Source organism: Amblyomma maculatum, chromosome 10, assembly GCF_055883805.1.
Source record: "Amblyomma maculatum isolate TAMU_Amacu chromosome 10, ASM5588380v1, whole genome shotgun sequence".
NCBI classification, from domain to species: Eukaryota; Metazoa; Arthropoda; class Arachnida; order Ixodida; family Ixodidae; genus Amblyomma; species Amblyomma maculatum.
In genome coordinates, this window is record NC_139353.1 from 41959591 (window position 1) to 41976480 (window position 16890).

The 16890-nt window shown below is 42.8% G+C and overlaps 1 protein-coding gene across 1 annotated transcript in view; it reads left to right on the forward strand.

Annotated features, from left to right (window-relative positions):
• bs (serum response factor blistered) overlaps window positions 1–16890 on the forward strand; it is a 34389-nt gene that overhangs the window by 6246 nt on the left and 11253 nt on the right. The window contains exon 3 of the mRNA XM_084582586.1: window positions 16198–16348. Within this exon, the coding sequence (XP_084438712.1) occupies window positions 16198–16348 (151 nt within the window). The remainder of the gene's footprint in view (window positions 1–16197; window positions 16349–16890) is intronic.

The window sequence follows — 16890 nt, forward strand, 5'->3', positions numbered from 1 at the left end:
CCAAACTCATAGAGACAAGCCTGTTATATTTTTTACACATGTTACAAAGGTTGTGCAAATCTTGTTATTTTTTTTAATCTATCATAAAAAAAGCCAGTGTGCGTGTGATGTAGCGTAGGTAAATAGCTTACAACTAGTTAGAAGCTCACTTTAAAGGGTTGTCACAATACAGTGTAGTCCACACTTAGTAATAAAACTTATTTGCATGTCAGTTATAGTGGCTGAGTTTTTTCAGTGTAGTGAGCGTAGTGCAAAAATTTGACTTGGTAGTTTTTATTTCATATTGCATATTATAAAAACCAACAATAGTGATTTGGCTTATTTATAACATCTGAAGCTTTTTGATGGAAGGCCACATTATGTCGTAATTATACTGTAAGGTGGCAGTGATTGAGAGCACTAGTTGGAGCTTCTGTCAAGATAGACTGGAATCATTGAGGATGCCCTTGTATCAGATCAACCAATGTGACTCTTCCAGAGTGGATGAATTCATCTTAATTCTATTGTTCTCTCTCTCTTTTTACTGGATGTTTATTTTACAATGTGACTGTAACCTAATGGATTGTTCATTCTCATTTTAAGTGCAAGGGTATTCATTTCTATTGATCTAGCTTTCCAGCTTCCCCAGTGTTGTGCACTGCACTGTATATCGGCTGCCTCCAGTTTGTGCTTTATTTCCCCTACTTAAGCTGATGCTCGAAGGCATGTTATGATTGATGTCCGGTGAACACTTAATCATTCCAGTGAGCTTTGTTTTCTCTATGCATCATGGTCTGCTGCTGTTGCAGCAGTGTGATACCAATGGCTTGCCTGAATGAAATCGTTTTTCCACATCCTGTGTGGTCGAGTGCCGTTTGATCTGTTGCCTTACAAAGTGTTCACGTGTCAAGCTGGACTTGATACATTCCGTATACTTGTTTGCTTGTGCATGTATAACAACTGAATGCTATTGCATTTTCAGAGCAAATGAAGCCTTAGTGTAGCCTCAAATGTACCACAGGGATTTTCCTGGATATAATGCGGTTAATTATGTAACTGTCTACAGAAGGCCTCTGTTAATTTTATTTTTTCATCTAGTTTTGTAGCTCTTGAAAGGGCATTGCCTTTGTTTTAAATTATTTCTGTGCTTCTCCTGGGCTGAATCAATGGGAGCCTACTGTATTGATGATGGATTTTCATTTTTGTCTTGTGGCTACATGGCATTTTTCTGCTTTATATACCAGACCCCGGTAGAATCAGTTGTGGCTGTTTTTCTTTACTGAAGAAGAACCATTGCAATAGTAGCACCTTGACATTAAACCTTTTCTGTAGTTTTGGTGGAAGATCTCTCAATTATTTTGCAAGTGAATTAACAGAGGCTACCTGTATTGCTAATGCAGTTCCGTTCTTGCCCCATGAGTACATTGTGCACTATAGCATGCGTTTGCATGTGGCCAACATACTGCATTGTGCCCATACGTGAAGTTGGTGTTGTTGCTTTCGTTTTTGTTGTGCTTTGCATTGTGCATTGTGGCCAAGTGTACAATACAAACATGCAGTAAGGTTTTACGTAGTCTGACCCAACATGTATTGGTGGTTTGCTTCATTTATCGCTGCCACTAATCCAATTGGTAAAAAGAAGAATGTAGCATGCAATTAAACATGTAAACCATGCTCTTTTGTACACTGCTGGTTACAAGCATTTTGAGAGCAAAATGTCTGTTAAGTCGCTGTTATTAGTTGTTCCTTATTTATTTAGGTGCAAAATGAATATATATATGAAAAGTAATTACTCATGTGTCAAGTGATTTATTCGGTGTTGTGCATGCAGATAAGCCTCCTGGATGTTGCACGTATCATAATCCAGGGATTTGGATACACTCGTTTATACTGTGGGGACAAACCTGAAACCTTATTACTGACTGCAAAACTGAGCTTTAAAGGCAGTGGTCACCTCTAACTATAGTTATTGGTATGCAGTCATAAGATACCACTTTTTGTGAAAGACCACACAGCATACACAAAAACCCCATTTGTTCCCAAGCTGTACATGGGAGCCTTGTGTGCCTTACTAAGTAGCATGTCTAGCTCGCAACCAAGGGTCGTGGGTTCGAATTCCACCTGGAAGCTAAAAATTCTTGCAATTTTTCTTTAAGCAAAGTCACTTTATAAAGCTAAAACCATTTCGAACATGCAGTAACCTTGCATTCACAATAAATGTCATGTTTTAATCACTTTCATTCCATGTTTGCCATTACATTACATTCATGTAGGGTATACTGCTGGGCTAGTTGGTGGTGGTTGTCAAACATTATTTATTTATTTATTTATTTCAAAATACTGCTGGCCTTATGGCCCAAGCAGGAGCGCTGGCAGACTCTGGTGTCGCAGCGCTGGCAGACAAGGACGTCAAAGTTCAGTAAAGTTCAAGTGGGACATGAAAAAAGCTGCAATATAATCTGCTTCATTCGTTGTGATTCCAGCCTTTCAAGCAGGCTAGATTTAGTGCTAGCAAATTAAAACAATGAAGCAGTAACAATTTTGTAATCTTCATGTCTCAGCTGAGTGACAACTATACTAACCTTTGTCATTATGTCCGTTGCTTAGCTGTTGAAACTGCAGCAGGCCAAAAATGAAGTAATGTATTTAGTGGTCATATGTAAATGTCACATGATGATTCGTGTACAGTAATGTCCCAATGAAAAGAGCGTACCACTGAATATTTGGTGGCTATACTTTCACTTGAATTAAATTAACTTGAATTAAAAGCACTTGATAATACCGCCACATTAGGCCCTTGGCTTCCTTGTTTAGTTCATTTTCAACTTTGAATGAGGGTAACTCGTGCTCAACAGGCAGCTATAACAGTTACTTGCATGCCAAGAATAAGGACCTGTTTTGGTCAAATCAAATTTTGAAAACTGATTTCAGCATACTTTTGCATACCTTTTATCGATTTAAACCAAAATGTTTGCCTAGTTATGGCACAGGGCAAAACACCTCGTCGATGAAAGTTTTATTGGACCATAATTAGCGGTTTGCTGGAGAGAGTGCTAAAAATATAAAACATGACGACTGCTGTCGAAGAGGTCATGTGTGCTACAACGATAGTGTTTTACCACAAGATGACAGTTCACTTTGTTTTATGCAATTTTCTATGCTAAATCCTAATTTCTTGGGTATTGGAGTGCTCAGTCTATGCACCATTATGCAAGGTCTTTTGATTGCCACCATAATCTTGTGACAAGTGTTAGGCCCCTTGAAATTTGTGAGAGCAATTAGCTTGTGTAAATGTTTGCTGCCAGCTGTTACAGCTTAGATGGCTTTCCAACTGCCATTTGATGGCATGTTTATGGAGGCTGTGGATTCGAGTTTTAGCTTGATTATGAAGAAAAAATTAATTTGGATGCATTGTTGAAGGTAGGTAAAAGGACTACTTATTGTTTCTTTTTCATGTTAACACTTGAGGATTGGTGTGGCCTCGGCCACACTCACCTTTTCTTCGAAACTACAGTTCAACAACAACTTGATTTGCTAAGCTGATCAGTGATCAAGCTGCACTAGAGTAAGGTAACATTTTAATACAACAGTTAGAAGGGGGTGAGCTCAGTATTGTCTATAGACTGTGTGTATACATATTTCACCTCTTCCTGGCCTGCTTCTATGGAGTGATGACTTTTCTTGAAAGTGGTGCAGAGGGGAGTATTATGCTAAAGGGAGTCGCCCATCACTTTGCACCACAAGAGGCAGTAAACCAAACAGGTATTCATTAAAACATATTGCTCTGCTAGTTGGCAATACATTTATAAGAAAACAAGTTACTGCTACATAAAAAAGATGTCACGAGGGGTGAGAGATAGAACAACGTCCCGACTTGATCCCTCATTAATATTTCTCGTTTTGCGCTCGTTTCCCAGGAAAAGGTGTTCCATTTTGTCTTTTGAGCATAAGTTGAACATTCATTCATATTAGCTGGTTCGAGCACCATTTTGCAATGTTATATGTAATGAATTAAATAGCTTGCTAATCCAATTGACATGATTTGAATCTAGTTTCAAAATTTTATTGTGTTCAATGGCACTTCGGCAATAACGCTATTCGTTTATGCTCAAGGAAGCATAGAAGACCTTCACATTGCTCATCTTGTAGAAAATTTCAAATATTGCATTTAGAAATACTTCATAGTCATATTGACTTTGCCACTCTTCCGCACGTGGAACGTTGGCGAGGTGAGTACGTCTGACGGTTTCTGTGGGCAGGTGACGGTCGCCGGAGAAGGGGTGGGCTGTCTGGTGCATCGATAGCGAGCCTCAAAAGAGAGAGGAGAGGTTTGGCGCCTACGCCAACTTTCCTTGACGACAACAAACAGCGATTCGCGTGCGCTCGACGTGGGTGGCGGCGTCAAGTGGGGTAAAGCAAGTCGCTGCGGCGGAGACGCCGTGGAGAGCGCAGATTACATAAACTAATGAATGAAGGAAAATCGTTTTTCGTCGTATCAACACAGCCCTCATTTGCCTCGTAACTCGAGACGAATTCGCTGCGTTCCGAATCCGCGTCCGCTGAAATCATGCAATACAGCCTTACAACTGACCTATGAAATTTTATGCGCTACAGAAAGTAGTGCGGTAATACCGATTAGCCACATGCAGCCTTACCAGACCAATGAAATTTTATGCGCTGCGGAAAGTAGTGCGGTACTATCGATCTTGAACAGCCCTAACGGGTTGTTTCTTTCAAATTTTTTCTGTTCACTTTATTAACGAATTTCTCAACGCGTTGTTTATTACATGCCCCCCCCCCCCCTTTTTTTTTTAACGCACTCCGTTTTTCCATCTGACCTTCAGACATCACAGTCGCGGAAGAATACATCGTGCGCACGCAGTGATGTTCCCACTTTAAGCGTAATTAGCTTGAGCTGACAAATTTATTGCAGAGTTTTTTAAGTGAAACTGCTGAATGCGTACACTACAGGTGAAGCTGATGGCGCGACCGCTCCGTGTTCTGCGCGCGTGCCGGAGCACCAGTCCCAGGATAGTCTTCTTCCGCGCCAGGTCCGAACCGCGAGGGGCAGCAGCAGGGTTTGGCTTCAAAAGGAGGCCGTTCTAAGTATGGGCTTCGCGGGGGGAACCTCCCCCCAGGACAAACTTGGCGCTCTCCCCGTCCCGGATTTGGAAACTGCCCGCAAATGCGCGCCAAGCTATATACAGACCCGGCGCTGCCAACCCCCTTCTCTGGAGGAGGGAGACCCTCGTACGAGCACGCGAATATATACGCATGCAACGCATAGCTCTGCCGCCGGCTTTCCGAAACCGCCTGCTGCGTAGTTTTTTTGATACGGGACATGCCTGCGTTCGCGGGCACCGCGTGTTCTCTTCTGCTACTGCTGCGTCACCAACACTGCCGCGAGACCCGTAGCTCCTGCCGCGTTTTCCGCTGTTTTGACCTTTTTGCCTGTTTACTGTACGTATTTACATACAATGAGCAAAACGGGACAGCTTTCGTTCGCCCATCAGAGAACGACAAACGCCTCTCTTCTCTGCCATGGGTGTACCCAGATTATGCAAGCAAACATGAATGCGTTATTCACTCATTGCAGGCCAAAAAAAAAGAAAGAGTGTGATGACGGCACTGGAAGGCTGTGATTTGTTGTTTGGCTGCACGCCTAGTAGTAGTAATTAAGAAACTATTTTTAACACAAATTAAGCCTGACGTTCGCGTCTTCTCTCACGACTTCGAATAGCGTCAAACTAAGCAAGCGATAGCGGCCATTTTCCCATGATTGAAAAGTGGACTGGGTGGTCGCAAGTTTGCGCTATATGCGGAGCCTGAAGAGAAAATGGAGTGGAAAAATTCCGAGGCGATGTTGACATTCTCAAACGGAGAGCGTCCACACTGCCTCTCAGACCGCGGTTCCACGTGCGTAGTGAATTTTTGTTTTTATTTTTTAATAGGTGTGTTTGCGCGAAAATTTCATGCTCTGAAGGTGAAGGGACTTCGCCCGTACCCATCGGACAATGTACTAGAAGCCACGGGTGGGACTGAATTCAAATTTCGCACTTCTTAGCTGACTGTGCAAAGCCGCTGAGGCACATGCACCACGCAAAAGTGGAAACCGACAACCTGCCGAAAGCTTCCGCGTTCAAGTACTCTACTACATGATGCTCTAAAATAGTAAAACGAACAATTAAAACATCCAAACCATTTTGTTTCAAAATAGTATGGACGAAAATTTCATGATGCGCTCTCTGCCATGCACGTTGGAATTAAGTGATCTTGTATCGAAGAGGATCTCGTATCGAGCTATGACACGGCTGGACCTGTGTGTCTCAATCTTAAAAATGTCTCATAAACTTGATGTTTACCTTCTGCTTATATTTACGTTTATCGTAGAGTTCAATGACCCATTTGGAGAAGAACATTCGTGTCACCTCTCTAGATCCGCGGACACGGCGGTTTCTCTGTATGGGGTTCATTACTGGGATCGATCGGGCTCGACCATTGGAACCAGGCTGCTGCAAAAGAGACTTGTTGAACGTTTCGGGGATACGAATTCGGGCGCCTGCATTGTATTCAAAGGCATTGTGTATGTGCGCGCGCGCTTCGCATACCAATAGCTAAGGGGAGTCATTTGACTCCCTTGTTTACGTAATCGAACACCGGCGCGTTGTTTCGTCTTTCACTTTCGACAAAATTAAATGATATTGAACGGATTATAAATAAGCTTTGCAGACAAGCATTCTTTATTTGTCAAAAAATATGCATTTTCGATTTTATCTTTGAAAGAAAAGCAACAAATGCGAAATTCGCAAATGAAGTTTGGGAACACCCGAAAGCAGCAGTGAAAACCCGCTACATAGGAAACCGCTTACGGTGATCGATACCATTAAGCGCAGTACAAACTGTGAACTGCGGTACTGACGTTCTGTCTGCGAGAGCTTTGCGCATGTGTTTTGCTTGGCTACGAGCGTGTATCGGCAAGCCCTATTATTCTAGAGCACCATAGCCCTCGTCACTTTCAGTACCATATTGCTCCATACGATCATTGATTCATAAAAGCTATTATTATTAAACAAGGTACACACTCGCGCAGTGTGGCCTGCTTTCGCTTCTTATTGACACAGCACAGGGTACGGGTTAAATAAAGCCAAAAAGGAGCAAGCCGTGGCATGCGGAACACGCCACATGGTGTTCGTTTATTTCTCGGGGAATAAGCGACCTAGCTGTAGGGTGCGCCAGCCCCACTTTTTCTAAAAACAGCATTTGGAGCTTCCCTGGACCCGCTGTCGCACGCGAGGAAGAAAAAGGTTCGCAACTAGAGTCTTTGTGGATTTTACACCCATAGCGGTGTATACACATACCATTCTGCAGCAGTGGTGTAATGAAAAACAGGCCTCTTGTAGCAGCTTTTGCAGCAGAAGAAAATGGTGTATATAGTAGAAATTTCAGGTGTTGTCGCGGGAAAAAATATCGCGGTTTTACTTTTGTAGCACAAAAAATTGTTCTAAAGCAAAATTTTGCCTTTGGAACTCGTACAAAGTGAGGGTTGTAAAATTGCGGCTACGGCTAATAAAAATAATAATAATAATAATAATAATAATAATTGGTTCACTGGAAGGGAAAGGCGCAGTATCTGTCACAGCTGCTCTGTGGACACCTGAACCGCGCCGTAAGAGAAGGGAGGAAGGTGGGAGGGAAAGAGAGAAAGGGGAGCCGTAGTGGAGGGCTTCGGAGTAATTTCGACCACCTGGTGATCTTTAACGTATTGTTGTCGGCCTCCCCGGATGGGGCTGGGGCAGGTGGGTCGCCGCCGCTTGCGGTGGGGGCTAGCCTGCCCCGAATGTTTATCTATTGTAGGCCGTCATTGCACCCGCCACTGCTTTGGTGGTGGACGACGGTTGTTGTTGCGGCGCGCATCTTTCTCTCCCTCTTCTTTTTCCTTTCTTCTCTATTTTTTCTTCTGTCTGCACGAGGCAGCGGAGGTGGCCCCGCCGGGGTGGTGCAGTGGTAAGACGCCCGACTACTGTGCCGGAGTACCCGGGTTCGAACCCGACCTCGGCGGCTGCGTTTCGATGGAGGCGAAACGGAGAGGCGTCCGTGTGCTGTGCGATGTCAGCGCACGTTAAAGATCCCTAGGTGGTCAAAATTACTCTGCAGCCCTCCACTACGGCTCCTCTTTCTCTCTTTCCACTTTCACTCCCACCTTCCTCCTTTCCCTTACGGCGCGGTTGCGGTGTCCACAGAAAACAAGTGAGACAGTTACCGCGCCTTTCCCTTCCTATAAATCAATCAGTTTTAATAAATAATAAATCAGTGGCTCAGCTACGGAGCCAGTAGCAGGCTCGTGCATTTTCTTTTCCTTCTTCCTACAGCCACAAGTCGTTGTGGCTGTAGGAAGAAGGTGGTGGTGGTGGTGAAAACGTTTAATAAAAATAGAGAGTTACATGAAGGTTACTCTGGGGTCAGACTTAGTGCCCTTCCCCTCACAAACACTAGCTGGAGTCCCTAGTACGGGACCCCAGTGACTTCCGCTGCCGCCATTGCTCGTTTGACCAAGGCCTTTTGGGCTTTCAGGTCGGAGCTGGCGAGTAGGGTCGCCTCCCAGTCCTCCCGGGTGGTGTTTGGGTTAGGTGCAAAGGCAGAGTTAGAGGGGCACGCCCACACCATGTGGAAAAGGTCCGAGGACATTTCCCCGCAGTGCGGGCACTCCCCGGAGAAGGCACTGTCAAAATGTTTATGTGACGCCGGGCACATCATGGTATTCGTAAGGAGGCGAAGAAACGCGCTCCTCCGCTCTTTTTAACCCTTTACACGGGTTGCGGTAAATATTGTGTCTGTTTTGGTACAGCTGCGTAATTTCTCTGAAAGTATACGCTGGTGTGAATTCTTCTGAGGAGGAAGGAGACGAGGTTACCCGGTTAGAAAGCGCGCGGGCGGCGGCATCTGCTGCCTCTTTTTCTCCTAGCCCCGAATGAGCCGGAACCCAGACTACGAAGAAAGAAAAAGAAGAGGGAGAGAAAGATGCGCGCCGCAACAGCCGTCGTCCACCACTGAAGCAGCGGCGAGTGCAATGACGGCCTACAACAGATAAAATTCGGTGGCTGGCTAGACACGCCCATGCAATAGCTCCCTCCCCAAGTCAGGGCCCGTAGAAACGCACAAGTGCACACACAGGAAGGGACACGTAGGCCCCGCAACTTCCACACTGCATGGCCGCCATGTTGCGGGTGAAAAAATAAGTCACAACCAAAACAACCAAAAGAGGATGCACGTACGCCAACAACTTCGGTCCTGCTAGGGGTCACTCTGCAAAACAAGCAGGAAGGACGCCCCCGCTCGCGCACTTACGAGGGGGTTTGTCTAACTGCACGGAAACTGCCCCGCGACGAGAACGCGCACGTACGCGTGCTCTTGACATTACCGACAAGGCAGAGGCACACAGAATACACTGAAATATCTCAATAAACTCTTCTAGAATACTACGTATGGTTAATTGCTATATTATGAAATATAAATGCGGCCACTTTTGTGACAATTATTATTTCTAATAGCCGCAATTTTACAACCCTCACTTTGTACGAGTTCCAAAGGCAAAATTTTGCGTTGGAACAATTTTTTGTTCTACAAAAGTAAAACCGCGATTTTTTTCCCGCGAAAACACCTGAAATTTCTACTGTAAATACCACTTTCGTCTGCTGCAAAAGCTGCTACAAGAGACCTGTTTTCCATCTTTAACTATGCGCTGACATCGGAGGGAGATGGCAAAGGGGAGCAGTTCCTGGCCCTACGGGGCTGGGGCGGTATACGTCAACGCCGCTTGCGGCGGGGGCTAGTCAGCCAGCGAACTTTATCTGTTGTATGCCGTCATTGCACCCGCCACTGCTTCGGTGGTGAACGACGGCTGTTGCGGCGCGCGTCTTTCTCTGCCTCTTCTTTTTCCTTTCTTCGCTATTTTCTCTTCTGTCCGCGCAAGGCAGCGGGGGTGGCTCAGCTACAGAGCCAGAGCAGGCCCATGCATTTTCTTTTCCTTCTTCTATACAGCCACAACAACAACAACAACGCTGGCATCGCACAGCACACGGACGTCACTTCGTTTCGCCTCCATCGAAACGCAGCCGCCGCGGTTGGGTTCGAACCCGGCTGCGTACTCCGGCACAGTGGTCGGACGTCTTACCACTGAACCATCTCGGCGAGGCCTATTAGAAATAGCAAGTTCAGATTTTTGTGATTGCACTGAAATAAAAATAAAAATTCATTCTACAGTGCTTATTAAACCTTCAGGACGAGAAATAAACAAATATTTGATGGTACACGCAGCGGCGAACGGTGGCGGCAGGAGCGCGCACAGCAATCGGAGAACACGCGCGCGGTTGCCTCCACGGAGGAAGAGGGAGGAGGTGGGGAAATGAGTGCGCGCTTCTCCGGCTGCGGGCGACGACGACGCGAAACGCAGGAACCGGCGCCAAAGAGCTGCGCTCTAAAATTGAAGAGCGAAAGTGATATCCGCGAATACTCCGCTGACACGGCTACTTAGTGGAAGTGCGCCTCCATTGAGCGGCCGTGACGCTAGAGTGCTCATGTGCCGCATCTGCGCAGGTTCATAGCCGTTTACGTGCGCGAAGCCCATCACGGGAACTGAAAAAGCGCATTCTTTGTTAGCTCGTTCACTGCATTCGCGGTGGTCGGCTGCATCGCATGTGACACGACGCAGGATGCCGATCGCGCGTTTTCTGATCCACGAGTGCTAAGCGGCCACGGCAGCTCTCGCAATATAACCGCCGACGAGCTTCCTTCGTGCACCGCATACCACCATCGCGCGCGCGCGCGCTTTTGCCGTGTGCTAGCGATCTTGCCCGTTAATCTGCGCATAAGCGCTGTTTAAAAACGCCGCGATTTTTGACCGCGAGTTCTGGGGAGCGCAAGCGCCCATGATATTCGGATGTTCCCGAGTCGAACGCGAAACCCGCGGTAGCGCTCAAATCGGACAACAAAATCTGTTCACAAAGCGTTCAGAATTTCGGCTATTTCCATAATACCACATTTTATTGTGACACAAGGAGCGCATAGCCAACATAAAAGCACTGCCTTCAGTGTCCCTTCTACTGAAGCTTTTCACCTTCGCACAGGTGTGGTGTAAACGTGATTGAAAACTCGATTTTTTGTATATAGCAGCATGTAGCAGGATTTTTCATTTGGCACTGTGTGGTGCAAAAGGCATAGTTTTTCCTCCACTGCTTGTGAAAAAGAAAAGGAACGGCCTCTATGCCATATTGTTTGGAACATTTTTGGAAAAAATCAGTACAGCCCATATCAAGAATGGGCATGCTGGTACTGGCAGAAGAGAGTGGGGGAAGGCATCGATGTACTGTGGCAATAGAAATTTTACAGGATGCATGTTCTCGAAAAATGTTTATTATAGCTCAGCCTCGCGGCCCAGCTGCGTGATATTGCCGCAAGCGAATAGAGAATAAGCATCTCCTCACACCTTGAAAAATTTTAGGTTATTGGATTATGTGAGAGCAATGAAATAAATTGGTTTCGAAACAAATTTGTTTTCCACGCACTTATGTGTGGCAAGTGTGCGCATGCGCTCACTCGCATGCCATAAACATTTGATTGCGATCGACTGTATAGTAGAATGACATATGAAAAGGACAGCAAAAGGGAATCTCACATATTGAACCAATGAAAGACAAAGAAACACGATAGAAGAAGTGTATGTAAGATTCGCAGCAACTAACCCAAATAGTCACCATGTTAAAGCAAAAGGGATCGAGTTCAGCAAGAGTTATTGTCGCACTAGTTGGCCTGAATCTTGTATGCGACGTAAGGTTATGCACAGAAAAGGACGACACGAACAGGACCTCTCGTTATAGTGTTCTGTCGTGTCCTATGTCTTTGTGTCTTCTTTTTTGTGGATTAATCTTTCATGGCATTACAAGCAAAAGGGAAATTACAGATTATAATAGTCATTGTGTATACTTCATCTGCAAATTATTTTTGTTCTTAATGTTCTTTTTTTTTTCTTCAGCATTTTGGCACAATTACATATGATTGTTAGAATAATGTTTCAACATGCATTTTAACAACTTACTTAAGTATAACATATGTGCATCATAAATGTAGCATTCTTGAAAATGATAAAGCGACCAGGCAAAAGCATGTATGGTAAACAACGTGAATGCTTTGCAAAGGCCAACATAGAGGGCAGCACTTGAGCTTTGCGATACAGCACAGCTCCTACTCACCTCAGAGCAAATAGCATAGCAAGCTTTTAATCCATCACAAAATGGCAGTTCCATGACCAATTAATGGCAAATGAATAATAAGCAATGCTTTCTAGCAAAATAATAGGGCTGTGGGTGCATTCTATGGCAGGTATCATCTCAAAGATTTACTTGTAAACAAGTGTTATTGGAAAAACATTATACTGGAAGAAAAAGGGAGAAAGTGCTAAGACCCAGTGCTTGAAATATATTTGCTCGTTGTTTTACAGTTATAAGTCAAACATTATTTTAACACGTAAATTATATTCAAACATTGTTCTTTTATAACAACTTTATAACAACAAAATAACGTCTATAATACATATATAATATTCAAAAGTTAAAATCAGCGTAATGCTTGATTTCACAGTAGTACTAATGCTTTGTTTTTTTATACGGGCAACACACAGAACACTTTTGTAAACATTATTCTAATGTTTAGTGCTACTTGGGATGTCGGCTATGAGAGACACCATAGTAGATCGATGGCTCTGGATCTTATATATATGGGCGCTCTGCATTTCACCTCATTCAAAACACGGTCACCATGACAGAGATTGAACCCGCATCCTTGGAATCAGTCATATATCCGAGCCACAATGGCAAGGAAGGATTAGCATAGTTGCTTTCTACGTGGCATGTGCATATATTTTCAAATGTATATATTTTCGTTGACACATGAAAGCATTTGGGGGTGCATAAAACAAAGGACAGCGTGGCACTTTAAACGGTTTGCATCATAAAATGTTTATTTTTTCTCCAATAGCCTTTTGTTAAACATCCAAGTCTACCAGTGACTGCCGCACGGGCTTCCTCTGTGACAAAAAGTAGGCCATTTTGACGCATTTTAATGCAATAGCATTACTAGCCCTGTTCACCAGAAATTTGATGTCAACATTGGCATTGGCGTTGTGGGCAAAAAATCACAAGCGTGGCGCTGGAAGGCGGTAACTGGCAGCTGATATGGCCGCACTTTGACTAGACATAGGGTTGGCTGACATAACGTTTGTTAGGAGCTGCCAACTCGTGCCTCTCCTTTCATATATGGGAGGGTGATATCAAAATTGGCCTGCTAGAATCCTTGCATTCATGTGGCCCTTAGATCACGCAGGCACATTCATAGGTCTCGGTTAAAGCGCGGATTTATGAGGTGGTAATCCACGCTGTCACTTCATACCCTCACAGGAGGAGCTTAAGTGTTCCCCATTTTTGTTGTTGCACAAACAAAAAGCTAGCTGCAGATGAAATTATAGGCCCAAGAATTTTTATGCCTTTGCCTTGTTTGACAGTCTGACATCGAAATCTTTTGACAGAAGACGACACAGCCTATGACGCATTGCTGTTTTCTTTAAAGTTGTGTCCTATTTAATGCCTTTTGGGGCTCTTTTCCTCCCTTATTTATTAAATATTCATAAAATCATTAGATACCCATAAATGTAAATTGAATTTATAAACATATGGCTTATGGCATATCTTCAAAAATTCAATTTACTAACATCTTTTCAGTTTGGTTTTAGATCTGATTACTCAAATGAACTAGCTTTAATAGCATTCACTGATTCTGTACTGACAAAGGACACATTTTAGGCACTCATTTCATTGACTTATCTGAGGCTTTTGATACCATTAATCATGAGATCCTATCTTTTACACTTAATGTTCTAGGGGTGTGTGGCCCAGCTATCATGATTCTATGCTGCTACCTCGCTTGCAGACTTCAAGTAGTTACATTTGAAAACACTTTATCTGATCCAAGAATAATAATTCATGGTTTTCTACATGGATCAATATTGCCCTCTTGCTTATCCTTACATATATTAATGACTTACCAAGCGGTCTGATCTGTTGTAACATATTCTCTGTGTGGATGACAAAATTTTTCCATCTGACAACGACCTCACCAATTTAACAAAAAAATTTAACGACGAGTTAACTAAAATCAGTAACTGGTGCAGAGGCAATCATCTACAAATAAGTACTAGTAAAACGAACTTCATGATTTTTCATTTTTGCAATAGTCAACTTACATCCACACCTGACCTTTTGCCTAGACACTCACATTATCTATCCTTCTAACTTGGCCACCTTTCTTAGCATTGTTTTAAAATAACTTATGGTATATGCTTACTAACTAAAACTCGGCATTACTTTTGGCCAAAAAATATCTACTCACTGCAGCACTCTTTTGCACACACACATCTTATTGTTTACCATGTTTAGGAACTGCATACTTACGCGTATCTACAGCCTTCATCATCTACACAACCAAGCTGTGCATCTTATTGTATTCAGTTCCCCAAGAATTTCTGTCACACATTTATTTATATTACAACCTAGGCATTCTACCATTATCTTTACAACTGAACCAAAAATTAGTTGCACTAATTTTTTTGTGCCCATACTAATGATATCATTCTGGATAATTTTTCTTCGGCGCGGTTATGTAAATCAAATAATGAGAGATTTGTTGACAATAACAGTTTTTTTTCTACCAATAATCAACCCTAACTATGGAAAACAGACAGCTTACTTTCCTACCATCTTCTTATGAAATTCATTGCCTTCTTTGATGAAAGCATCTCATATCATCATTTCAAAAATCATTGAAAAATCATTTGTTATTAACCCCTTTTATCTACTGAGGGGTAAAATTTGTTTGTTTTTTTCATTCTTGTATATAATCATAATTATATCAAGATGTGCATATATTTTGTTCCTTTTTTGCATTTCTTTTTGCCCTTAATACGATTGCTGTTCGTTTCATTACTTTTCTTTTGATCTCCATTTATTTTCTGCTAATAAAATAGGTTATAGTGGCTTCTCCATACTTATGCTTCAATGCCTTCGAGGTGAAAGCCTCTAAGGCTCATGGATGTGTGCCGAAAGTGTCCGTCTGCAGAGGGTGTCACACCGTACGCTCCTGTCAAAGAATAACATGATTTATGAGTAAATAAATGGGTGTATGAGGCAGAGGGTGGAAAGTATGTCGATGTGAAAAATTTTGTTGATGTGGATTGATTAATTATTAGCCAAAAAAGTAAATTAGGTGTCGAAATAGCCGTGGACATCAACATAGTGTGTAGACATCAAAATAGCCACAGACATCGAAATTGCAAGGCCTCGTCATTTTGTTACATCATCGAAGACAGTCCCAGTAGCAAAAACAATCAAAAGAGAAATAAATATAAAGAGTAAAAAAGAAAATAAGCAAAGAAGCGGGAAATGAGTGCCAAGAGTAGCAGGAAAGGCTTTCACTTACTGCAGTAAAGAGAGATCTAAGTGCCTTCAATAGATTTTTATTCATTAGAAATTTAGTAAAAATTGTATCATTATGTAAGCCTGTGTTACGTTTAATTCCTGTGTTGTCACTTCGCTGTTGAAATCAGGTTATGTACCTTATGTATTTTTTGACAGAAGGTCTCCCTGACAGGCTAAATTCAGGACCTCTTTTTGCATATTTTTACTAAAGTAACATGAAATGTGATTCAATAAAGAAACCTTGAAGCCTTCAAAAAAACCTTCAAACCTATCTCTACAAGGTGTGTAAGAGGAAGTAGATTATGTGCCCTTATCAGAGAAGTTGTCTTACTTTGACTATGCACTGCTGAAAAAAAAAAATTGTCAATTTCAGTTCGCAAAAATTGTAATTAACAGAAAAAAGTCATTGTTTCACTACAGAAGTGCAGCTACTACTGCTAGTATCGTTCTTGCTAATGAGGTGATCTATTATTCTTTTAATGCTGCAGTTTGTTACAGAATACACACATACAAGCGTTGTTCAAATTTTAAGATACCTGATCAACGAGAGCTGTTTTGGGCAGCATGTTAAAACAGATGTTGTTCTAGTCTCACTCTAGCCAAGCATCTGAGCGTTAGGTCATGACTATTTTTATGTTAATTGGTTGTGTGCATTTCTTAAAAAAAAAAAAATGTGTTTTATCTACATTGTTCACAGGAATCAAAGGCCTTGTTTAACAGTCTCCTTGGTGGGTGCCAAGATGACAGTGACAGTGATGGCTCCAGTCCGGACTCTCCACCATCTCCAAACAAGGGAGCAAGTACTAATGGGTCACCGTCACCGGCACTCAACTCTGTGCTTAATTCAGGTCAGCAAAGGAACCATATGCATGACAGGGCTCGTATAGTTAGCAGAGCACGTAACCTGTGGGAAGTCTGGCACCCCTCTTCAAATATTCGAGCATGTGAACACGAAGATTCAAAATGAAAGAGCACGGACATTGGTAGTCCGGTTAATTTGCACTGTGGGGTAATGGCAGATACTGTACTACATTCTGGGCAAAAGCATTCTGGCATGTTGGAGCTACGCTGTATTGCATTCACTTGATAGTTTTGCATTATTCCTCTAATACTATCTCGTGCATTCCACATATGGCTCCTTGTACTCTTCTCACTCTCATGGAACAAGTTCAGAAAATTAATGCATATCATAGCTGCAACTATTATAGCAAAGATTTGTTTTTACTTGCTTACTCTAATTATGACATTGCATTTATGTAATATGTTATATAAGATTTTGTGAAGTTCTTTTGAGAGATTCTGCTCAGAGAAGTTTCTGAAATGCATACCATTGATTTGTCTTGACATCAAGGATAACAATAAGTCTAAAATAATCATCCTGCGTTTCATT